The sequence below is a fragment of the Scyliorhinus canicula genome, chromosome 18 (assembly GCF_902713615.1).
Source record: "Scyliorhinus canicula chromosome 18, sScyCan1.1, whole genome shotgun sequence".
NCBI classification, from domain to species: domain Eukaryota; kingdom Metazoa; phylum Chordata; class Chondrichthyes; order Carcharhiniformes; family Scyliorhinidae; genus Scyliorhinus; species Scyliorhinus canicula.
The window spans coordinates 131684900-131710155 of NC_052163.1; the positions used below are offsets into that span (position 1 = coordinate 131684900).

General features: G+C 45.6%; 1 protein-coding gene across 1 annotated transcript in view; it reads left to right on the forward strand.

Moving 5' to 3' along the window:
- Window positions 1-23448, forward strand: part of LOC119953208 (major facilitator superfamily domain-containing protein 12-like) — a 66352-nt gene extending 42904 nt beyond the window's left edge. The window contains 6 exon segments of the mRNA XM_038777221.1: window positions 2151-2160; window positions 2163-2204; window positions 2207-2316; window positions 8836-8930; window positions 9773-9903; window positions 22582-23448. Coding sequence (XP_038633149.1) covers window positions 2151-2160; window positions 2163-2204; window positions 2207-2316; window positions 8836-8930; window positions 9773-9903; window positions 22582-22658 — 465 coding nt within the window. The 3' untranslated portion in view covers window positions 22659-23448.
- The last annotated feature ends 1808 nt before the right edge of the window (window positions 23449-25256 follow it).

A 25256-nucleotide genomic window follows, 5' to 3' on the forward strand; every position in this document is an offset into this window, starting at 1 on the left:
TTTATTGATAAGTGGCCTGTAATTGAATCTGGTTATTGAAAAGCTGATCCCCTGATAGAACCCCACCATGAGTAAAATGGTTGGAGGTTGTGTTCTGCATTGAATCATATTGTTCCAGGTGACATTGTGGAGAGCTGATGTATGAAATCCGAAGTGAATGGTAATTAGCAACTGTGGTGTTCTGTCAGAAGCCTGGATACTTTGTGCTTTAATAGTTTAGCTTTCGAGGTGCTTGAACTTTACTGCTTAAGGGCTTTACATAAAAACATAGAAAATAGAAGCAGGAGAAGGCCATTCAGCCCTTCGAGCCTGCTTGCCATTCATTCTGATCCTCAAAGTCAATACCTGAATCCCACCTACCCCCTCCCAAATATGTCCCTTCAGCCCAAGAGTTATATCTAATTCCTTCTGGAATTACACAACGTTTTGGCCTCAACTACTTTCTGTGGTTGGTGAATTCCACAGTTCTGGACATCCCCCACCATTGGGAACATTCTTTCTGAATCTACCCTGTCTAATCCTGTTAGAATTTTGTAAGTTTCTATGAAATCCCCCTCCCCCCTCACTCTTCTAAACTCTAATGAATACAATCTTAACTGATTTAGTCTCCCCTCATATGACAGTCCTGCCATCCCAGGAGTCAGCCCGGTAAACCCTCCCTGCACTCCCTCCACATCAAGAACATCCTTCCTCGGATAAGGACACCAACAACACACAATACTCCAGGTGTGGCCTCACCAGTGCTCTATACAATTGTAGTATCACTCATTTCTTTGTTTGTTTTCAACCTTGATCTTATTCGGATCCAGTGTAACCTGAAGATGTACGAACCTAAACATCTTATCCTTTTCCTGACACATTATAAAACTGATCACGTAGATTGTGGTGTTGTGGTGTTCAGGGTATGATTTCAAAATTGTGGACGATATGAAGATTGGAAAACATTTGTCAGCTGTGGTGGGATAGTCCTGAACCTACAAAAGGACATAGACATTGGTGGATTGGGCAGATGAAGTTTGATTCAGGGGTTGTTCATTGGCAGGAGGCATTGGGGACTGAAGAAATAAAGGGAGAAACTCAAAAGGAAGTGCAGGAGCAGAGGGAACTCCATATATTCCATGGGTCATTGAAGATGATGAGAGAACAGTTAGAAATGAAGATTATAGTATCCTAGGGTTTTATTAATCTGGGCATGTGTAAGCCAATAGGCTCATCTGGAGACTGCATCCAGTTCTGGGCACCATACTTGAGGAAGGTATGGACAGGGTCAGTAGTGAAAGATTATTCCCTCGAGAGCATCAAGGACCAGCCTGCACAGATTCAAAATAATTGGCAAAAGGAACTGAAGCCATGTTTCACCCAGAGCGTGGCGAAACGACTTTCCTGAGAGGGTGGTAGAGGCAGGTTCAGTTGAGATATTGATAAGGGAGTTTAATTGCTCTCTGAAAAGAGAATTGTGCGGGGGGGGGGGTAAGAATGCTCTTCAGAGAGACAGTACACCAGTACACACTCAGGGGACCAAATGCACTGTAAAGGTTCTGTGATATCTCAGAAATTGTATGGAAGGCCACCCTGGAATGTGAAGAAAACCACTTTTCCCCTCTTTTCTTTCTTTGACTTATATATTTGTCTGGTTTGTTGCAGTTTAAATGAACTGGAGACTAAAGGAGGAAAAGGAAAATATAGAAATAATGGCGACATTAGCGAATCGGGATATATTCTTTATTATTGTCAACAAGTAGGCTTACATTAACACTGCCAATGTAGTTACTGTGAGAAGCCCCTAGTCGCCACCTTCCACGCCTGTTCGGGTACACGGAGGGAGAATTCAAAATATCCAATTTGCATAACAAGCATGTTTTTTGGGACTGTGGGAGAAACCCACACAGGCACGGGAGACGTGCAGACTCCACACACTGACCCAGGCTGTGAATTGAACTGGGACCCTGGCGCTGTGCAGCAACAGTGCTAATCATTGTGCTGCCTTGCATTGATTGGGTAAAGTGGCTGTTTTGTGTAACATCGAACTTGTGTATATAAGTTTGTGCGGTGGGCAATCTTTCAGTTTGAGCTCGTCTTTGTCAAATGAGTATCTGTTAACGTTTGTCCCAGCAACTGGTAACAATTTCTTTCTGCTCTTTTTTTTTTAGATGACCTACTTTTTGGGCTTGTGATAATCCTGGCATTTGCTTATTGGGTCTGTTTTTTCATGTAGAGAAGAGCATCTTTGGAGCAGCAGTCCTCCTCGGCACGGGCTCTACCACCATTCTGGTGACTTCACTTGCTATGACTGCTGACCTGATTGGAGAAAACACTGTAAGAAATGAGAGAGTTCAACATAAAACATTGTAGCTTTGGCAAATTGTTAAGGCAAAGTGGCAAAAACTTTGTATTGTACAAAAATGCACCTGCGCTGTCTTGGGGACATAATTCATTTTTTTGGCTTTGCTGGTATTATGACCCTGGACCAGATGCCAACAGTTGCTGGGATACCAGACAGAAACGCTGATATTTAATTTAATTTGTGAGACTGAGGAAAAGATACTTTGCTCCAGGAGTGATTCCATGCACACATAGGATATGGTATATTAAAATTAGCTTCATTACTAACAGTATTACTAACTTAAAGACAAATAGCTTTCAATTACCAGTTAAAACAATGCTTAACAATACTATGAAACAATCCAAACTGCTATCTTTATCTCTACTCAAACAAAAACCCATCTCTGGTCACAACCACTTTTAAATACACTTGGCAAAGTCAGAAAATTTTTCTGTAAACGGATGTCTTTGATAAACCCGCTTTAAGGAAGTCATATCCTTGCAGATTCACCATGCTTGCAGATCTTGCTTGTCTCAAACTATCTCCGGTTTCCTCCCACAGTCCAAAAATGTGCAGGTTAGGTGTGTTTGGCGATGCTAATTGCCCTTGGTGTCCAAAAAGGTTGGGTTGGATGGGGTTACTGGGATAGGGGTGGGGTGGGGGGCCGGGTTAGGGTGCTCTTTCCCAAGGGCTGGTATAGACTTGATGGGCCAAATGCCTCCTTCTGCCTGTAAATTCTATGATATCTGCCAGTATGATAAATTGCTCCTGTCCTGTTTACAGGCAAATATTAACTCTGTCTGGAAAACAATTGCTGTCTGGTCTGGCCCTTGAATATTTTTCTTCTCTAGAAACTACGAGTCTGTCCACAGACCAATATAACCTCGCTGTGTTGAGAGCTGAGCTTCTTTTCTCGTTCCATCACAATCTAAAACTAAACTGAAATGTGTCTCGAATGATCTACTCCCGGGGAACCCACTTAATATAAACAAATTCCTTAGCCCAACTTCAGCAAATAATATCCATGGCTGGAATCAATTTTGAATCTTGTATGAGCTTTTAATTGCACCTCTTGTCTCAAACCCCTAACTGCCTTTCAAACAAGGGCTTTTAAACATAATCACATACTACTTTTATTAAAATAATTTTAATCCAAACGTAGCAAAGAGACATGTACAAATCTTCTAATCCATCAGAACAATCAATGTACTGCAAAAAGTTTGTCATTTTCTGTTTTAACAAAGCCAATGGTAACACCTCTCAGCTGCTGGCACACAATAGGTCCTTAAAGACGGTGATGAAGTGCTCCCACCTGGAAAGGAACCCTTCCTCCGACCCTCTAGCATATTTATTTCAACGAGTACAGTCCCAGTCTACATCAACACCTCCTGTAATCCAACCCCCTCAACTCCTGGGATTAACCTAGTAACTCTCCTCTGCACACCCTCCAGCGCCAGTACGTCCTTTCTCGGTTAGGAGACCAAAACTGAACACATACTCCAGGTGTGGCCTCACTAACACCTCCTAGTCTTAAACTCCATCCCCTAGCAATGAAGGACAACACTTCCATTTGCCCTCCTGAATCACCTGATAAACCAACGTTTTGCGACTCATGCACTAGCACACACCCAGGTCTCTGCACAGCAGCATGTTTTAAATATTTTATCATTGAAATAATCATCCCTTTTGCTGTATTCCTACCAAAATGGATAACCTTGCATTTGTCAACATTGTATTCCATCTGCCAGACCCGAGCCCATTCACTTAAACTATCCAATCCCTCTGCAGACTTCCTATCCTCTGCACTTTTGCTTTACCACTCATCTTTGGGGTCGTCTGCAAACATGGGACAACAGTGCCCTTGGTCCCCAACTCCAAATCATCTATGTAAATTGTGAACAATTGTGGGCCCAACACGGATCCCTGAGGGACACCACTAGCTACTGATTGCCAACCAGAGAAACATCCATTAATCCCCACTCTTTGCTTTCTATTAATTAACCAATCCTCTATCCATGCTACTACTTTACCCTTCATGCCATGCATCATTATCTTATGCAACAACCTTCTCTGTGTGGTACCTTGTCAAAAGCTTTCTGGAAATCCAGATATACCACATCCGTTGGCTTCCAGTTGTCTACCGCACTGGTAATGTCCTCAAAAATTCCACTAAATTAGTTAGGCACAACCTGTCCTTTATGAACCCATGCTGCGTCTGCCCAATGGGACAATTTCTATCCAGATGCTTCGCTATTTCTTCCTTGATGATAGATTCCAGCATCTAAGCTAACTGGCCTATAATTACCCATTTTCTGCCCACCTCCTTTTTTAAACAGTGGTGTCACGTTTGCTAATTTCCAATCTGCTGGGATTGCAACACAGTCACGTTAGAGCAACCGGGAAAATTGCCTATTCGAGTTCAACACGGCACTCTGTTGAAATTTAGTTAGATCATGCTCAAGATTCATGTAAAACTGTAGCTACGTCCTCCGGCTCCACACAATTAACACTTGTGATCCCTAATGGGGCCTACTCTTAATACACTTGTAAAATAATTTCCTTTAGTTACCTGTGTTATCCTTTCCTGTCTCCTTTTTGCTTTCCTATTTCCTTTTTAAGTTCCCTCTGCACATTGGATTGATTTGTTTTATTATCATGTGTACCAAGGTACAATGAAAGTATTCTGCACTATAGTTCAGACAGATTGTTCTATACATGAAATAACATTTTTATTAAAAAGAGAAGATGTGTGAAGAGATCATTCAGTCCATAAGGGGGTCATTCCGGAGTGTGGTAACAGCAGAAAGAAGCTGGTTTTGAACCTGTTAGAGCGTGTTCTCAGACTTTGAATTTTCTGCTGATGGAAGAAGTTGGAAGAGTGAATAAGCCGGGTGGGAGGGGTCTTTGATTATGCTGTCCGCTTTCCCCAGGCAGTGGGAGGTATGGATGAATCTAAGGTGGGTTTGTGTGATGGACTGGGCTGTGTTCACGACTCTGAAGTTTCTTATGATCTTGGGCCCAGCAGTTGTCATACCAGGCTGCGATGCAGCCAGATAGATACTTTCTATGGTGCATCTGGAAAAATTGATGAGATTCTATAAGCCCCTCGGGCGTCTGCTGTTTTGAGCGCTCTATCTGCCAGAAGCCTCCCTTTTTCTCCTGATCCAATGCTGTATGTCCCTCAATAACTAAAGTTCACTGGATTTGTTGGTCCCACCCTTTTTTCCCTGATTTGGAGCATGTTGGCCCTTTACTCTCCCTGTATCCTTCTTGAATGTGTCCCACTGTTCTGTCACAGATTTGTCTGCTCCCAATCCACTCTGCCAAATCATCTGATCAAATTAAAACTGGCCTTCCCAGGCAGCACAGTGTCGCAGTGGGTTAGCCCTGCTGCCTCACGGCGCCGAGGTCCCAGGTTCGATCCCGGCTCTGGGTCACTGTCCGTGTGGAGTCTGCACATTGTCCCCGTGTTTGCGTGGGTTTCGCCCCACAACCCAAAGATATGTAGGCTAGGGATTGGCCATGCTAAATTGCCCCTTAATTGGAAAAAAATTAATTGCTTACTCTAAATTTTAAAAAAAAATAAAAAATTGGCCTTCCCCTAATTTAGAACTTTGATCTTGGGGCCATCCTTTTCCATAACAATCTTGAATCTAATGTAGTTCTGATCACTGCAAAATGTTCCCCCCTAAGCATTAGCCCGCATGCTATCATAAACAGATGACAAAGAATCAGAAATCACCCATAGTCATCATTAACACATACAGTCGCCCTCTCCCCACCTAATGTTCAAAGTAATCCAATTCTCGAAAGTGCATAATGAATAACACCCATGAATTGTAGAACCCCTCCATCCTTCCCCTCAGTTCAAATTTGATGTTTTCAAGAGACAAGAATTCCAGTAGGTCCCCCCACCACGCCAAGGCACAGGTTGGAGAGGTTGATCTCCACCCTAACAGGATCCGCCTATGGGTGATCAACAAAGGCGAGGCTACAACATCTGCCTCCGCACCCGTTTCCAACCCCGGCTGGTCTGACAACCCCGTAACTGCACTATTATTTTGAACTGCCTTCAAATTTCCTACATATCTGCTCTTGTACTTCTGTGTTCGGGGGCCTGTCAAACACTCCCACTTTTACTAGAGAATCTAGTCAAGAATTTTACACAACCCTTTAGGATTTCTTTGTCTTGACTAACTTCAGCTGTTAACACAAGCTCTGATATCTAGCCAATACTGTCTTCCTAATTAGTTTTGGCTGACTGCAGTGAGATATTCCAAATCTTGGGATTACTTTAGAAACCTTCAGAAACTTCTCACCAGCCGATTCCTCTCCACTTTGTCTCTGCTGTCGATGAACCTTTTGCTGTTCTATTTCCAGGTTTCAAAAACCAACCATCCCTTGGTTCCTCTGGAATTTGCTTTCTTTAGCTTTCCTCCTGAACTGAGTTATGAGATCTGCCTTCTTGCTCTCTCCTGTCTCCAACTGTTAGTCGAGTTGTACAGATATTCCCTCTCCTGCGATCTGTCTGGACCAACTGCCTGACTTCCAGTTAAAACTAGAAGAGCAAAGGAATTTTTTTTCTTTGTAAGGACCTCCCGTTGGCAAGCAACTATATTTACTCTTCATGCCCTCTCGCACACCCAACAGAAACACAGTTGGACCTTCACCAACCCCCCTACAGCCAAACACCGTATTTCTAATGTTTACCCATAACAAATCTAAATCCCTTAAAATGACCGTTTTGTTTTTCTAACCCCTTATTTCCCAAAATCCCATTCACTCACCAACCCTTGGCTTGCTCACTGACATTGGCTTCCAATGTTTCTATACTCTTACTTTCAAATGGTCTTCACTTTCCCTATCTCTGTAATCTCTTCCTGCCCTTCAAACTTTCAAGAATTTTCTGCTCATCCAATTATGACCTTTCTTTATGCACCACCATTAGTGGCTATGCTTGGGGCCCTAAACCCTGGAATTCCTTCCCAACACTTTTTTTTTTTAAAACTGCCTCTTTTGATCAAGCTATTGGCTATCTTTTGTAATATCTCCTGAAGGGAATCGAGGAATTTAAAATAATTGGGGCAAATAAGCAATGGCACAATGAGGTAATGCAGCAAGTGGTTAGAATCTGGGATGCACGGCTGGAGAGTGATGTGAGCAGCTTTAATCCAAGGCTTAAAAAGAGAATGGGATAAAAGGCTTGTGGGGAAAGGCTGGCTAGTTGGAGTGACGTCAGTTGCAATTGCAGAGAACCAACACAGAAGTCCATGTCCTGATCTAAGTATTTGGATTCTATAATGGGAAATTGGTCTGGAAAACCACAGATGATCAGCCTTGATCTGCTTATTTGATGGATACACAGCAAAGCCCACTGTGTATCTGCCATCAAATGCATGAAAAGGAAACTCTCCAAATGTAAAAGTGGGGAGTGAGTTGGTTCACAATCACATGCAGTCTTTTTTTTTAAAGCAGGACTTTGGAACTGGAAAATGCCATCCCTTCCATTGTTCCTCCATAGCTCTCTGTTCCACCCACACACTAACACCATCTTCTAAGATCCCTCCCATCTTTCCAAATCCTGGTGTGCTTAACACAAGTATGAATGTTTTGCTCGCCCTCAGTCCTATACCGAATAGTATTCCTATTTTGGATAAGTCCAATAAAACTGAGGGACAAATGAAAGGGGCAGCCCCTTAACAGAAACTATCTAAAACAAAACATGAATCCCAAATGAAACATAAAACATTCAGCCAAAATCTTGAATGGTGTTGATCCATTTCCTTAAGTGTTGACAGATCCTGAATTAACTACTTTTCTGATGACTTGCACATTATTCTGCAGAGAGGAAATATCCTTATTTATTAAGTTCTATGATTGCTGCCTAATATAAACAGTGCCACATATTAGAATGGGAGAGATGGTCATTCTATTGTTATTGTTCTGAAGACCTATTAAAAGAAAAGAAAATTGCTTATTGTCACGAGTAGGCTTCAATGAAGTTACTGTGAAAAGCCCCTAGTCGCCACATTCCGGCGCCTGTCTGGGGAGGCTCAGTCTTTGTTCATTTAACATGTTTGTAATTGAGCAATCTTGGTAACAAATGGGTTAATTTTACCCTCACTCCCCAGGTGGGAAACAATGTCTTCACATCTCCCCCTCATGCCATCTGTGAAGTGTGAAATTGGGGTGTAATGTAAAACCAGTTAGTTTAAAATGGCCCTATTTGGTAAAATTATCCTATTGGTTATCAAATTGAGTAACTGGTGTTTGCAGGTGAAGTATTCAATAGTACTGCCTATTCTCTGGCCATCCACACTCAGCGACTTTCCTGGGTGGGTGGTAATTGGGAGTGGGATTTTTGCTGATTGGCTTGTGGATCAAACCTAGATCATTTTGGCACAGCTTGGCTGATTGCTGAGTTATATGTTGCTGCTTATTGGTGTGAAATTCTTCATTTCCAAGATGAGCCTAATAACAACTTTAATTTGTAATTTTATTTTCCCTTCCAGCAAAGTGGGGCCTTTGTCTATGGTTCCATGAGTTTCACAGACAAAGTAGCCAATGGTCTTGGGGTGATCATTATCCAGAGTCTTCACCCCTGCAAGTAAGTCCTGCTCATTTGAACTTTAGCTTTCTCCAGTCTGGTGACTGGTTTGGTCACCCAAATGTAATCCTCTGCTTGGGGATAAGGACATTTTTTGGATTCTGGGATAATAACAGGAGTGTGAGTGGAGAGGATGTTTCTGTTTGGGCTTCTGCGATGCTGCAGAGTAAAGGAGACAGAGTTCTACTTCTCCACAAACCACCTTTTCATTTCTTTGATCCAACTTCATACACATCTCCACCAACAAATAGTTCCACCTTAAACCCTTTTATATATCAGTGACTTGTATTGGATAATTGACATCAACTTGCTATTTAATTGGAAGGTTTGCTAACCCATTCCAAACAGTTCCCACTAGTCAAGAGAAACAAGAGCCTTAGGGCACAGCCTCAGACTGAAGGGAGGTCCATTAAAACAGATGAGGAGGAATTTTTCAGCCACAGGCTGGTAATTCTGTGGAACTCTTTGCCGCAGAAGGCTGTGCAGATCAAATTACAGAGTGTCTTTACGACAGAGAGAGGTTGATTGATTATTAAGAGGACCAGAGCTTATGGGAAGAAGGCAGGGGAATGGAGATGAGAACATTTCAGCCATTATTGAATGGTGGAGATGACTTGATGGGCTGAATGGCCCAAGTCTACTCCTGGCCTTATGGGATGTATATGTACCCGAGTACCAAAAAATTATAAAGCACAATATTTTCCCAAATGCACTCTGCATATCGTGTGAGCGATGTAATACATATGGTGAGCCTTTGTTGTGTGGGCTGATTTGGGGTGGTGGGGAGCGTTGGTGAGTGGGAATTCCAGACAACTGATTTATTTTTTTTTCTCTCTGCCGAGGACTGAAAGTTGCTGTGCACAATGTGCTCCATTCTATCACTTGGTGATGGCTGTAAGTAACTGGTGCATTGCCTGTGCAGCACTCATTTCTTTAGGAGCTGTCCGAATTTGGCCAATCAAGATTAGGAATTGTAAGTAATAACTGGATTTTAAAAAAAATGTTTGTTCCACGTATTTTGAGCACCTTTTTTTTGTTGCATCTAATAACTCCATTTTGATACACTCAGTATTTCCCGCAGCAAGAGAAGCCAGAGTTCCCTCCACTGTCCAAGATGTATAGGTTAGGTGGATTGGACATGATCAATTGCCCCTTGGGTTAGGTTATGGGATTGTTGGATAAGGTGGTGGGTCGGTGCAGCTTGATTGGCCGAATGGCCTTGTGTATTTTGGGCTTTTCTGGAGAGACTTGTGATCTCCTCCAGAAGTGAGACACAAAAGACTCCGGAAACTGGGAGCTCGAAGCGGGAGCTGGAAATGGGATTGTTGTTTGGATCTCATGAGGCGTGGCGAGCCAGGGAGATCCAGGAGGGGGGCCTCTTGGCTTCAACGTCCACGTCGCGCTGTGGCGGGTCGCTTTCCAGGCGCAGTGGCCTTTGGATCGTGCACCATATGTTGGCAACAAAACCTGCGATGATCTTTGAGGCAGAGTGAAACTACTCCTGGGTTGGGTCGTGACCTGTAGTCCCGTTCTGAATAGTGCCCAACATGTTAGGACAATTCTATACTACATTGAATCCCTTTGTATACAGTTGAAAATTTTTGCAACAAAGCTGTAAGATTTTCAAAAAGTTGTTCTTTGCTTAAGAACTGATCACTTCCTCGAAGTACTGATTTTCCTGGGTTTTAAGCACTGTAGCATGGAGAGGCTTGTATATTGAGGACTTTGAGCAGGAAATTCTGCAGTAATCCTTTGATCACACTCCTTACCAGGGATAGGCAAGAATGTGAGATTGAGATTACAATCCGATCACCCAAGATCCCCTGTGGAGCAGGTTCGAGTGGCCTCTTCCTAGTTCAATTGAGAGCTGGTTTAAGGGATTAATATTTATATTGGTAACATTAGAAATGAGGTGTATTTGAGTTTAAATTAATATTCCTGTGTGGAAATGTAAAACCTATAGTTTAATTCATGCTGGACAAAGGTGCTTATGTGTGGAAGTTGGTTAAGTTCCAACTGTATTTCTATTGTACTGGGGGGGGGGGGGGAGAGAGGGAGAGAGGGGCTACAGCATGAAGAATAAATAAAAAGGCCCAAGTATGTGGTGTTGCTTAGCAACGGTGACCCTGTAAGGTTGAGAAGTTCTCAGTTTAGCTAATTTGATTGAAGTTGGAGATGGACAATGATAGAGAAAGCAACTCTTGCTGCTCTGCTCGAAGCAGTGAGTTCAAGAGGGAACAACTGTCTTAACCTTGCTAGAAGAAGCCCACACCATGGAATAATGGTTAAGAAAACTAGAAAAGTGTGCAGGAAGTCTGGAGTTTAGTGAACAGTGACCAAGGTATGTTCAAAGAATGAGGAAGAGAAAACCAAATGGGTGGGATTCTCCTGCACTTGGCGGGATGGCTGAACGCCGACCTTCCAAGAGCGGCGCGGGCCAACTCCGGCGTCGGGCCACCTGGCAGTTGCAGAATCCTCCGCACTTCTGGTGCTAGGCCTGTGACGGAGGGGTTGGCGCGCGCTGAAGGGCCGCCGTGGTCCCGCGGCATCGCACAGAACCTCTGTCGTATGCGCAGGGGGTTTCTTCTCCGCGTCTGCCATGGAGGAGGCCCTACAGAGAGGCCGACGCGGGGGAAAGAGTGCTCCCATGGCACAGGCCCGCCTGCAGATCGTTGGTCCCGATCGCGGGCCAGGCCATCGTGGGGCTCCCCCCCCCCCCGCCCCCCCCCCCCAGGGCCCGATCCCTTTGCGCATCCCCAAGAACCCTTCTAAAGCATGCCGCTGTGCAGAGAGACCTGGGTGTGCTAGTGCATGAGTCACAGAAGGTTGGTTTACAAGTGCAACAGGTGATTAAGAAGGCAAATGGAATTTTGTCCTTCATTGCTAGAGGGATGGAGTTTAAGACTAGGGAGGTTATGTTGCAATTATATAAGGTGTTAGTGCGGCCACACCTGGAGTATTGTGTTCAGTTTTGGTCTCCTTACTTGAGAAAGGACGTACTGGTGCTGGAGGGTGTGCAGAGGAGATTCACGAGGTTAATCCCAGAGCTGAAGTGGTTGGATTATGAGGAGAGGTTGAGTAGACTGGGACTGTACACGTTGGAATTTAGAAGGATGAGGGGGGATCTTATAGAAACATTAAAATTATGAGGAATAGATGGGATAGATTGCGGGCAGTTGTTTCCACTGGCGGGTGAAAGCAGGACTAGGGGACATAGCCTCAAAATAAGGGGAAGTAGATTAGGACTGAGTTTAGGAGGAACTTCTTCAACCCAAAGGGTTGTGAATCTATGGAATTCCTTGCCCAGTGAAGCAGTTGAGGCTCCTTCATTACATGTTTTTAAGGTAAAGATAGATAGTTTTTTGAAGAATAAAGGGATTAAGGGTTATGGTGTTCGGGCCGGAAAGTGGAGCTGAGTCCACAAAAGATCAGCCATGATCTCATTGAATGGCGGAGTAGGCTCGAGGGGCCCGATGGCCTACTCCTGCTCCTAGTTCTTATGTTCTAGACGGCTGACAAGCCAGTTCCTGCCGTGATGGACCATGTCCATTTCATGCTGGCGGGACTGGCTGAAAACGGGCGGCTGCTTGCATCAGGGCCCGGTGAATTGCCAGGGGGCCGCTGCCAACGGCCCTGACCGGCACGGCGTGATCCCCACCCCTACCTGTAAACCAGTGCTGGAGAATTCGGCAGTCGGCGAAGTCCCCCCCCCCCCCCCCCCCCCCCCCCCCCCCCCCCCAAACCCGGCAGGGGGTCGGAGAATCCCTGCCCAATGTTCTGATAGCAAAGTGGGACTGCAGCTTTCACTGGTAAATAAATGTGTAATGCCCTTTTTTAAAAATAGTTTGGGAATAGGAATTACACAATTGCGAGAGGTTTCCACAGCAGCCAAGGCAACAGAATCCTAAAGGGATTGATGTAAAATCCTGGCTGGAAGCTTTGTATAAAGTCTCTTGAAAGCCTGGATTGGAATGCAAATCACTAAGGGAAAGCATATTATGAGAGAATTTTAAAGCGTGTTTTTGAGAGTGGTTTAGAAACTCTCATGACAATCATCTGGGAGATTCTGAGGAGGTAACCAGAAACATTCACCTGAGTTGAGTGAAGAGTGTATTTGCCCACAGTCAGTTTGGTGTTTAAAAGGTATTTTGAGCTAATGGGACAATTGTAGCAAAGATGTACTTAATCTGTGGTATTTAATCGGAATCGAACCTGGGACCCTAGAGCTGTGCATCAATTGTGCTAACCACTGCTATCATGCTGCCTTTTGGTATCAAGGAGAACACCTTTGTAGCTAAAAGCATTAATCACCACTGCCCATTCTGGAAAATCTCCTGTGCACCTTCTCAAAGATCTTTCATAAAATATGTGATTAGAACTCTTTTTTTTTTTTAAATAATTTTTATTGAAAAAGTTTGTATTTATACAACAAACACGAACCGTAATAAAATACCAACAATAACAATAAGGATAACAATCATAACAGTCGCCCATCCTCGATGATACCAAAACATATTAACAACAACTTAAACTAGCACAATGTTAAGTTACATAACCATAGAAAAAATAGAAACAATAATAAGTCTACCCCCCCCCCCCCCCCCCCCCCCCCCGGGTTGCTGCTGCTATTGACCCATATCCCTATCTTTGAGCCAGGAAGTCCAGAAAAGGCTGCCACCGTTTATAGAACCCTTGTATTGATCCTCTCGGGGCAAATTTGACCCTCTCCAATTTTATAAATCCCGCCATGTCACTGATCCAGGTCTCCACACTTGGGGGGGCCTCGCATCTTTCCACTGCATCAAGATCCTCCGCCGGGCTACTAGGGACGCAAAGGCCAGGACACTGGCCTATTTCGCCTCCTTCACTCCCGGCTCCACCGCAACTCCAAAAACCGCGAGTCCCCACCCTGGTTTGACCCTGGATCCAACCACCCTCGACACCGTCCCCGCCACCCCCTTCCAGAATTCTTCCAGTGCTGGGCATGCCCAGAACATATGGGATTGATTCGCTGGACTCCCCGAACACCTGATGCACCTGTCCTCACCCCCAAAGAACCTACTCATCCTAGTCCCGGGCATGTGGGCCCGGTGCAGCACCTTAAATTGGATGAGACTAAGCCTCGCACACGAAGAGGAAGAGTTGACTCTCTCCAAGGCATCCACCCAAGTCCCGTCCTCTATCTGCTCCCCAAGTTCCCCCTCCCATTTAGCCTTCAGCTCCTCCACTGACGACTCTTCCACCTCTTGCATTACCGTATAAATGTCAGACACCTTCCCCTCTCCGACCCACACCCCCGAAAGCACTCTGTCCATCGCCCCCCACGAGGGCAGCAAAGGGAACTCCTCTACCTGTCGCCTAGCAAACGCCTTTACCTGCAAGTATCTGAACATGTTCCTTGGGGGAGCCCAAATTTATCTTCCAGTTCCCCCAGGCCCGCAAACCTCCCGCCAATAAACAGGTCCCTCAATTTATTAATGCCCACCCTATGCCACCCCCTAAATCCCCCATCAGTGTTCCCCGGGATGAACCGATGATTTCCACCTAATGGAGCCTCCAGCGAGCCCCCTGTTTCCCCCCTATGTCATCTCCACTGTCCCCAGACTCTTAGGGTTGCCGCCACCACCGGGCTCGTGGTATACCTCTTAGGAGAAAGCGGCAACGGTGCCGTAACCAAGGCACCCAGGCTCGTACCTCTGCAAGATGCCATCTCCATTCTTTTCCACGCCGCCCCCCTCCATCACCCATTTACACACCATTGACACATTGGCCGCCCAATAGTACCCCAAAAGGTTGGGCAGCGCCAGCCTGCCTCAATCCCTCCCTCACACTCCAGGAAAACCCTCTTCACTCTCGGAGTCCCATGCGCCCACACAAAGCTCAAAATACTGCTAGTCACCCTCCTAAAGAAGGCCCTGGGGATGAAGATGGGCAGGCACTGAAAGAGGAACAAGAACCTCGGAAGCACCGTCATTTTGATGGACTGCACCCTCCCCGCCAACGACAATGGCAGCATGTCCCACCTCTTGAACTCCTCCTCCATCTGATCCACAAGCCTGGTGAAATTATGCTTGTGAAGAGTCCCCCAGTCCCTGGCCACCTGCACCCTCAGGTACTGAAAACCCTCCCTGCCCTCCTAAGCGGGAGCCTACCAATTCCTTCCTCCTGGTCCCCAGGGTGCACCACAAACACCTCACTCTTGCCTAGATTTAGTTTATAGCCTGAAAAGGTCCCAAACTCAGCTAGCAGCTCCATCACCCCCGGCATCCTTCCCACCGGGTCTGCCACACACGGTAGCAGGTCAGCGGCATACAACAACACCCTATGTTCCTCCCTACCCCGCACCAAACCCCTCCACCTCCCTGCATCCCTCAACGCCATCGCCAACGGCTAGATTGCCAATGAAAACGATCGAGCAGAGGGGAGCAGAGCGACTGATCAGCTGTTGTGGGGAAATTTGCATACGTGCAGTGCGGTCAGCCTAATTTGAAGGTGTACCTGCGAAGGAGACCAGAGGAGTTTGAGTGAAGGCAGGCATCCAGCAGAGGGCAGCAGAGCAGAGCTACTGATCAGCTGTTCTGGGGAAATTTGCATACGTGCAGTGCGGTCAGCCTAATTTGAAGGTGGTTTGTGGAGGGGCTGTTGTCAAGTGACAGTTAAACCTGAAACACTTTGTCAGTATTTCCCACCCTACCTCCTCCTCTAACCAAAAAAAAAAACCACGGTCGTTGGGAAGCGGGAGCAGGGGCCTGTCGTGAAGGTGAGTGAGTGCCTTTAAATTTGCTTACCTTTCAGCGGGAGCAGGGTTTGGGGGAATATCCGGTAAGCTCTTCCTTTTTTTTCTTTTTTTTTTAAATCTAGAGGGGATGGCAGGGAAGGCAGTACAATGCTCCTCCTGCAGAATGTTTGAGGTGAGGGACGCCGTCAGTGTCCCTGCTGATTTCACCTGTGGGAAGTGCACCCAACTCCAGCTCCTCAAAAACCGTGTTAGGGAGCTTGAGCTGGATGAACTTCGGATCATTCGGGAGGCAGAGGGGGTCATAGATAGAAGCTTCAGGGAGGTAGTTACGCCAAAGAATAAAGATAGATGGGTGATGGTGAGAGGGGCTGGGGGGAAGCAGTCAGTACAGGGATCCCCTGTGGTCATTCCCCTTAGTAACAAGTATACCGCTTTGGATACTTGTGGGGGGGGATGACTTACCAGGGGTAAGCCATGGGGTACGGGCCTCTGGCACAGAGTCTGTCCCTGTTGCTCAGAAGGTAAGAGGGGAAAGGAGTAGAACATTAGTAATTGGGGACTCAATAGTCAGGGGCACAGATAGGAGATTTTGTGGGAGCGAGAGAGACTCGCGTTTGGTATGTTGCCTCCCAGGTGCAAGGGTACGTGATGTCTCGGATCGTGTTTTCCGGGTCCTTAAGGGGGAGGGGGAGAAGCCCCAAGTCTTAGTCCACATTGGCACTAACGACATAGGTAGGAAAGGGGACAAGGATGTCAGGCAGGCCTTTAGGGAGCTAGGATGGAAGCTCCGAGCGAGAACAAACAGAGTTGTTATCTCTGGGTTGTTGCCCGTGCCACGTGATAGTGAGACGAGGAATAGGGAGAGAGAGCAATTAAACACGTGGCTACAGGGATGGTGCAGGCGGGAGGGATTCAGATTTCTGGATAACTGGGTCTCTTTCTGGGGAAGGTGGGACCTCTATAGACAGGATGGTCTACATCTGAACCTGAGGGGCACCAATATCCTGGGGGGGAGATTTGTTAGTGCTCTTTGGGGGGGTTTAAACTAATTCAGCAGGGGCATGGGAACCTGGATTGTAGTTTTGGGGTACGGGAGATTGAGAGTATAGAGGTCAGGAGCACAGATTTGACTTTACACGAGGGTGCCAGTGTTCAGGTAGGTGGTTTTAAGTGTGTCTACTTCAATGCCAGGAGTATACGAAATAAGGTAGGGGAACTGGCAGCATGGGTTGGTACCTGGGACTTCGATGTTGTGGCCATTTCAGAGACATGGATAGAGCAGGGACCGGAATGGTTGTTGCAGGTTCCGGGGTTTAGGTGTTTTAGTAAGCTCAGAGAAGGGGGCAAAAGAGGGGGAGGTGCTGCAATGTGGACTGCTAGTCAAGGACAGTATTACGGTGGAGGAAAGGATGCTAGATGGGGACTCTTCTTCCGAGGTAGTATGGGCTGAGGTTAGAAACAGGAAAGGAGAGGTCACCCTGTTCGGAGTTTTCTATAGGCCACCTAATAGTTCTAGGGATGTAGAGGAAAGGATGGCGAAGGTGATTCTGGAAAAGAGCAAAAGTAACAGGGTAGTTGTTATGGGAGACTTTAACTTTCCAAATATTGACTGGAAAAGATATAGTTTGAGTACATTAGATGGGTCGTTCTTTGTACAATGTGTGCAGGAGGGTTTCCTGACACAATATGTTGACAGGCCAACAAGAGGCGAGGCCACGTTGGATTTGGTTTTGGGAAATGAACCAGGCCAGGTGTTAGATCTGGAGGTAGGTGAGCACTTTGGAGACAGTGACCACAATTCGGTGACCTTTACGTTAGTGATGGAAAGGGATAAGTATACCCCGCAGGGCAAGAGTTATAGCTGGGGGAAGGGCAATTATGATGCCATTAGACATGACTTAGGATGTGTAGGTTGGAGAAGTAGGCTGCAAGGGTTGGGCACACTGGATATGTGGAGCTTGTTCAAGGAACAGCTATTGCGTGTTCTTGATAAGTACGTACCAGTCGGGCAGGGAGGAAGGGGTAGAGCGAGGGAACCGTGGTTTACCGAACAAGTGGAATCTCTTGTTAAGAGGAAGAAGGAGGCCTATGTGAAGATGAGGCGTGAAGTTTCAGTTGGGGCGCTTGATAGTTACAAGGAAGCGAGGAAGGATCTAAAGAGAGAGCTGAGACGAGCAAGGAGGGGACATGAGAAGTCTTTGGCAGGTAGGATCAAGGAAAACCCAAAAGCTTTCTATAGGTATGTCAGGAATAAAAGAATGACTAGGGTAAGAGTAGGGCCAGTCAAGGACAGTGGTGGGAAGTTGTGTGTGGAGGCTGAGGAGATAAGCGAGATACTAAATGAATACTTTTCGTCAGTATTCACTCAAGAAAAAGATAATATTGTGGAGGAGAATGCTGAGACCCAGGCTATTAGAATAGATGGCATTGAGGTGCGCAGGGAAGAAGTGTTGGCAATTCTGGACAAGGTGAAAATAGATAAGTCCCCGGGGCCGGATGGGATTTATCCTAGGATTCTCTGGGAAGCCAGGGAAGAGATTGCTGAGCCTTTGGCTTTGATTTTTAGGTCATCATTGGCTACAGGAATAGTGCCAGAGGACTGGAGGATAGCAAATGTGGTCCCTTTGTTCAAGAAGGGGAGTAGAGATAACCCCGATAACTATAGGCCGGTGAGCCTAACGTCTGTGGTGGGTAAGGTCTTGGAGAGGATTATAAAAGATACGATTTATAATCATCTAGATAGGAATAATGTGATTAGGGATAGTCAGCATGGTTTTGTGAAGGGTAGGTCATGCCTCACAAACCTTATCGAGTTCTTTGAGAAGGTGACTGAACAGATAGACGAGGGTAGAGCAGTTGATGTGGTGTATATGGATTTCAGTAAAGCGTTTGATAAGGTTCCCCACGGTCGGCTATTGCAGAAAATACGGAGGCTGGGGATTGAGGGTGATTTAGAGATGTGGATCAGAAATTGGCTAGTTGAAAGAAGACAGAGAGTGGTAGTTGATGGGAAATGTTCAGAATGGAGTTCAGTTACGAGTGGCGTACCACAAGGATCTGTTCTGGGGCTGTTGCTGTTTGTCATTTTTATAAATGACCTAGAGGAGGGCGCAGAAGGATGGGTGAGTAAATTTGCAGACGACACTGAAGTCGGTGGAGTTGTAGACAGTGCGGAAGGATGTTGCAGGTTACAGAGGGACATAGATAAGCTGCAGAGCTGGGCTGAGAGGTGGCAAATGGAGTTTAATGTGGAGAAGTGTGAGGTGATTCACTTTGGAAAGAATAACAGGAATGCGGAATATTTGGCTAATGGTAAAATTCTTGGTAGTGTGGATGAGCAGAGGGATCTCGGTGTCCATGTACATAGATCCCTGAAAGTTGCCACCCAGGTTGATAGGGTTGTGAAGAAGGCCTATGGTGTGTTGGCCTTTATTGGTAGAGGGATTGAGTTCCAGAGCCATGAGGTCATGTTGCAGTTGTACAAAACTCTAGTACGGCCGCATTTGGAGTATTGCGTACAGTTCTGGTCGCCTCATTATAGGAAGGACGTGGAAGCTTTGGAACGGGTGCAGAGGAGATTTACCAGGATGTTGCCTGGTATGGAGGGAAAATCTTATGAGGAAAGGCTGATGGACTTGAGGTTGTTTTCGTTAGAGAGAAGAAGGTTAAGAGGTGACTTAATAGAGGCATACAAATGATCAGAGGGTTAGATAGGGTGGACAGCGAGAGCCTTCTCCCGCGGATGGAGGTGGCTAGCACGAGGGGACATAGCCTTAAATTGAGGGGTAATAGATATAGGACAGAGGTCAGAGGTGGGTTTTTTACGCAAAGAGTGGTGAGGCCGTGGAATGCCCTACCTGCAACAGTAGTGAACTCGCCAACATTGAGGGCATTTAAAAATTTATTGGATAAGCATATGAATGATAAGGGCATAGTGTAGGTTAGATGGCCTTTAGTTTTTTTTTTTTCCATGTCGGTGCAACATCGAGGGCCGAAGGGCCTGTACTGCGCTGTATCGTTCTATGTTCTAATGCTACCATGCTGCCCCTACCAAAGTGCATAACCTCACACTTTTCCACATTTGTATTCTATTCACCACTTCTTTGCCCACTCTCCTAGCCTGCCCAAGTTCTTCTGCAGCCTCCCTGCTTCCTCAGTACTACCTTTCCCTCTACAGATCTCATCTGCAAACTTAGCAACAGTGCCTTCAGTTCCTTCTTCCTGGTGGTTAATGTACATTGTAAAAAGTTGGGTTAGGGTTAGAAGTCCCAACACCGGCCCTTGAGGCACCCCACTAGTCACCATTACTTTATTGAGGCTCTGTAGTGGAGATACCTGAAGGTTAATCTTTCTGTGTGCAATATGGGCACAAGACCCATTCAATTTTGTGTGATCCAGAGTTCCAAATTATTGTGCAAAAATGCTTGGTCTAAAATGGAATTGCTGATTCTTGACCACTGCAGATATTTCCTTTAACAGCTTGACATTTTCATTAAATGCCAAATTAAAATTGCTTATGAACTAATTATAAATGTGATGGAAAGGTTGCCAGAGGACTGGGCTCTTAATAGCTTTTTTTAACATTGGTTAAAGCCACAGCAGTTACCCAATGTTGCTTTGTATTTCTATAACGAGGGCTACACTTGAACCTCCATTTTTCCTCATGAAGGTATTACATTCACTTCTGGGCAGCACACTTTACGATGAAGTGAGGGAACCTGAGGTGATTTATCAAAATTATACAAGGGGTGAGGAATTTTAGTTATAATGCTGGGTTGGAGAAATTGGAGTTATTCTCAGAACAAAGGAGATGAAGTGGAGTCTTTTTTAAATTCTTGATGTGGGCATCCCTGGCTCGGCCAGCATTTGTAGCCCATCCCAAAGGGGCTTGAGGTGGTGGTGGTAAGCTGTTGCCTTAAAATGCTACAATCAATGTTAGTGTAGGTAAACCCACACTGTTAGGGAGGGAGTTCCATGATTTTGATTCAGCAACAATGAAAGAATGATGAACTATTTCCAAGTTTGGATAGTGAGTGGCTTGGAGGGGAATTTCCAGGTGGTGGTGTTCCCATGTATCTACTGTCATTGTCCTTCTAGATGGGATGTGGAGATGCTGGTGTTGGACTGGGGTGAGCACAGTAAGAAGTCTTACAACACCAGGTTAAAGTCCAACAGGTTTGATTCGAATCACTAGCTTTCGGAGCTGGATGGGAGCAGTTGCGATTTTGAAAAGTGCTGAATAAGGAGTTTTGAGTTCCTGAGTGCATCATGTAGATTGTGCACATCGTTCTGCCCAATGGCAACCCTCAGGATGTTGATAGTAGGGGAATCAGTGATGGTAATACCATTGAATATCGAGGGAAGATGGTTAGATTCTCACTTTGTTGGAGATGGTCATTGCCTGGCACTTCTGTAGCACAAATATTACTTTCCACTTATCAGCCCAGACCTGACTCTTGTCCAGGTCTTGGGGCGAATGGACATGGACTGCGTCTATAACTGACCGGTTGTGAATAATGCTGAACATTGTACAATGATCAGTCAACATCCCCACTTCTGACCTATGGAGCAAGTACAGGTTTACGAGCAGCTTCGATAAGGTAGACCAATGCTGTTTCCATTAGCTAATGGTACAAGGATTAGGGGGGGCACAGATTTAAGGAGAGGATTTGAGCAAGTTTGAATGATAATCTGTAATTTATGCATACGAGGGTGGAGAAAACTTGCAGGGTAATGGGGAATCGAGTGGGGCTTGGGATTGACTCCAGAGAGGACCAGCATAGAGCGTGATTCTCCCAAAAGGGAACAAAGTCCCCAAGCGAGCGCGTTTAGCCACCAGTTTCCCAGCACTCGAATGCTGAAAAACACATGGCGACTCGCGGGGAACGTGCGGTCGAGGCGGCACAGCCCCATTTTCTACAGTAGGGAGTTCCACCCACTGGAACTCAATTGTAGCGAGATATCAGGATGCCATTTTTAAATAACATGCTGATCTCCGAGACCCCAAAACCGTCCACGATCTTCCCATCCCAGATGCAATATGGAGGGCCCCTGCCTGATTGCGCATGTGCAAAAGATGCCATCTTGGCAGTGCCAACCTGACATCCTGGCAGTGCCCATGCCAGGCTGGCACTGCCATGGTACCCAGGTGGCATCATCAGTGCCAGGGCACCACTCTTTCCAAAGGACATGCAGTTGGGGGCCTCCCATCCCCTCCGAGACCCCCACGAGTGCCATTTGTGGGGACCCCTGCTGAATGGCGCTCACCCAAGGTCTGAGGCGAAGGGATTGAATCCCAAAGCCTCACGTACCTCGGGAATCTGCACGTTAGAGAGAGGTTTACTGTCTTGCAGATTTGCTAAAAAATGATCCCACCCATTGTGGTGGGGATTCGCATTGCAGCATCTCACGAGATTGCGTTGAATCTTGCGAGGTGTTGTGAACTGGGTAGATCCTGGGAATGGGGGTCTCCTGGCTTTCAATGGGCACGCTATGCTGTGGTGAGATTCTTTTCTGCAGTGGTTGAATAGCAGTCTCCTGTTCTGTAATTGTGATTCCTTTAGCAATGCTTCTCCTTTCCTTCTGAGGATAAGGCGTCTAATCGACCTTGGAATAAGCTCCAGCACAAACTTGGGTCACTGAACTCTGCTCCTTTTATACAAGATCTTTGCAAACCTAACTAGTTCAGTCAATGCTACTTTGTTTTGGGTTAGGCTCCGATTTTGTATAATTTTTAATGAAGGAAAATCTGATTCGGCTTATTCCCTGGGTTTGTGATCATTTGTGCCGTACCCAGCGGGCAACCTGACATTAAAGAGCAAGATGATCTTGCTTCCATTTTGAAGTTATTACTGTTTGCATTTTTGATTTATTTGCTCATGTCTCTTTTTTTGTCTCTTTTTGAACATGTAGATCATGATACTGGACCAATAGGATCTTCTACAACTGAGGAGAGCACCAATTCCTGTGACTATGGAGCAATTAATTGATTAATCTAGCTTGATACTAGATGCAGTTAAAATGAGAGACACTTGTAAACTCCATCTTAAACATCCTAAAATTCATTGCTTTGGACCAATGATATTTCCTGATTTGGAGCTGGATTAGAATCTACCTCAAAGTCAGTTCCACAGTGTGTGGATGTAGAGTTGATGTAAATGCTCTAATGACTGTCTTGAATGTAAAAATCTTTGAATGTACAGGAAGTCAGTCACTTTGTGACCGCCTTAAATTCTTTAAGAAAAGCTGCATGTGATGGAATTTAGGTCAGTAATAATGACTGGGATGGTCTTGATGCCATTTAGCCATTTGCACTTTCTAACCAGTGGTTTGGAGAATCTGCTACTTGAACCTTCCACGTCACCTCACAGTCTCAATGATGAACAGAGCTTGAGCTACTTATATAATATCAGTCACTATGTAAAGATGTTACACATTTTAGCATATTTAAAGCACCTTTTTTAATTTAAAGGACTAACGGGCTACAGGACACGTTTTTGCTGGAATACAATTTGTATTCTGATGTCATGCATGTGATTATTAATCTTCAATCAAAATCCGGTTAATTCATGTTTTGGGTGACCTTTGTTATGCTTCTGTCAAGTAAATAATGATTCTTCAATTTTTAATGATCTGAATGTCTGTATGGGTGAATATATATTCTATATTCCTGGACCAACAACCAACTTTGTAACTGCTTTTATTCACTGTATGATTAATGTTGACTGTCTTTAAAATGTTTATTGGGTGAACTCAAATAAATGAACAGATTTGCATTAATTACACAATAGAATATTTTACTCGCCGATTTTAACAGAATTAATAGGGAGCTTATCAATTAGCACATCACTTGTGTTTTTAAATTGAAAGTACCCGGGCAGCATGGTGGCCTAGTGGTTAGCACAACCGCCTCACGGCGCTGAGGTCCCAGGTTCGATCCCGGCTCTGGGTCATTGTCCGTGTGGAGTTTGCACATTCTCCCCGTGTCTGCGTGGGTTTCACCTCCACAACCCAAAAATGTGCAGAGTAGGTGGATTGGCCACGCTAAATTGCCCCTTAATTGGAAAAAATAATTGGGTAATCTAAATTAATAAAAAAAAAAAATTGAAAGTACCCAATTAATTTTTCCCAATTAAGGGGCAATTTAGCGTGGCCAATCCACCTACCCTGCACATCTTTGGGTTGTGGGGGTGCAAACTCTTTTGTCCTTGAAATGAAAATGAATTGAAAATCGCTTATTGTCACGAGTAGGCTTCAATGAAGTTACTGTGAAAAGCCCCTAGTCGCCACAATCCGGCGCCTGTCCGGGGAGGCTGGTACGGGAATCAAACCGTGCTGCTGGCTTGCCTGGTCTGCTTTAAAAGCCAGCGATTTAGCCTGGTGAGCTAAACCAGCCCCTCAGTGAACACAGAAAATATTTTATTGAAGCATTTGTAATTTTCACAATTTAACATGTTGACATTTCTAAAACAACCGCGTGGGTCAATGCACAAAATACCCCCTAAAATAACAACAAACAATAAACCACGTTTAGTGAATACAGTTGATGCATACAACCCAGGAGGGGTTTTGAGCTGTTTCCAGCCCCAATAGTCCAAAAGTGTTGTCCAAGCAGATTGGAGAGATCCTCAGCAAGGTCCCCAAAGCATCTGCTTTCCAACCCTCCAGGATTGGCCTGGAGAGTCTTCAGTAGGCTGCTGTATAATATTACGAGCACAGAGGGAAATCCTAGAATTCCTGCAGTGCAGAAGGAGGACATTCGGCCCTTCTGCACCGACCCTTTGAAAGAGCATCCCACCTAGGCCCATTCTCCTGTCCCATCCCCATACTCCCATCTAACCTGTACATCTTTGGACACCAAGGGGCAATTTATCACGGCCAATCCACCAAACCTGGCGCTGTGAGGCAGCCGTGCCAAACACTGCTGCCCAAAGAGGGATGTGAGGATAAATAAAAAGGATAAAAGTCTCTTTTTGGATGGATGTCTTCCAGGACACCTTTCTTCAATCAAGGCCTTCAGTTGGAGGTTTTTGCTTTCCGTCTTTTAGAATCATAGGGGGCGATTCTCTGAGCCCCATGGCGGGCCAGAGAATCGCCGCAACCATGTCAGGACGCCCTGACACCGGCGCACAATTCTCCCCCCCCCCCCCCCCCCCCACACCCACCCATTGGTTACCCTACAATGCCCATCCTTCGCAACACTGGGGACATGGGGAACCTTGGCATGTAACACTTTGTTGAGGGTCAGTGCAAAGCTTGATCTGGTCACATGCAAAAGGTGACCATTGGGATGAGGCACTCATTGCCCACAATAGAGGGGGAGTACTCCTCCCAGTTTAGCTTCAGCTATCTGTTTTCCCACCACCTCAGTTCTTGGTGTATGCCCTGGTCCCTGAGAATACTTCCAGTCCAATCAAGTAATATGATGGAGACAAGGGATAAGTAGCTTAGTTTCTAAAATGAGGCCTCATTTTTGTGAAAAAGTGTACTCATTAGTTTTGAAGTGTGCTTCATACAGCCCTATATTGTTCTTGGGGTGGAGCAGACGCAGTCTCGTGACCATATCTAAAGGAATGTTTTCAGAGCCA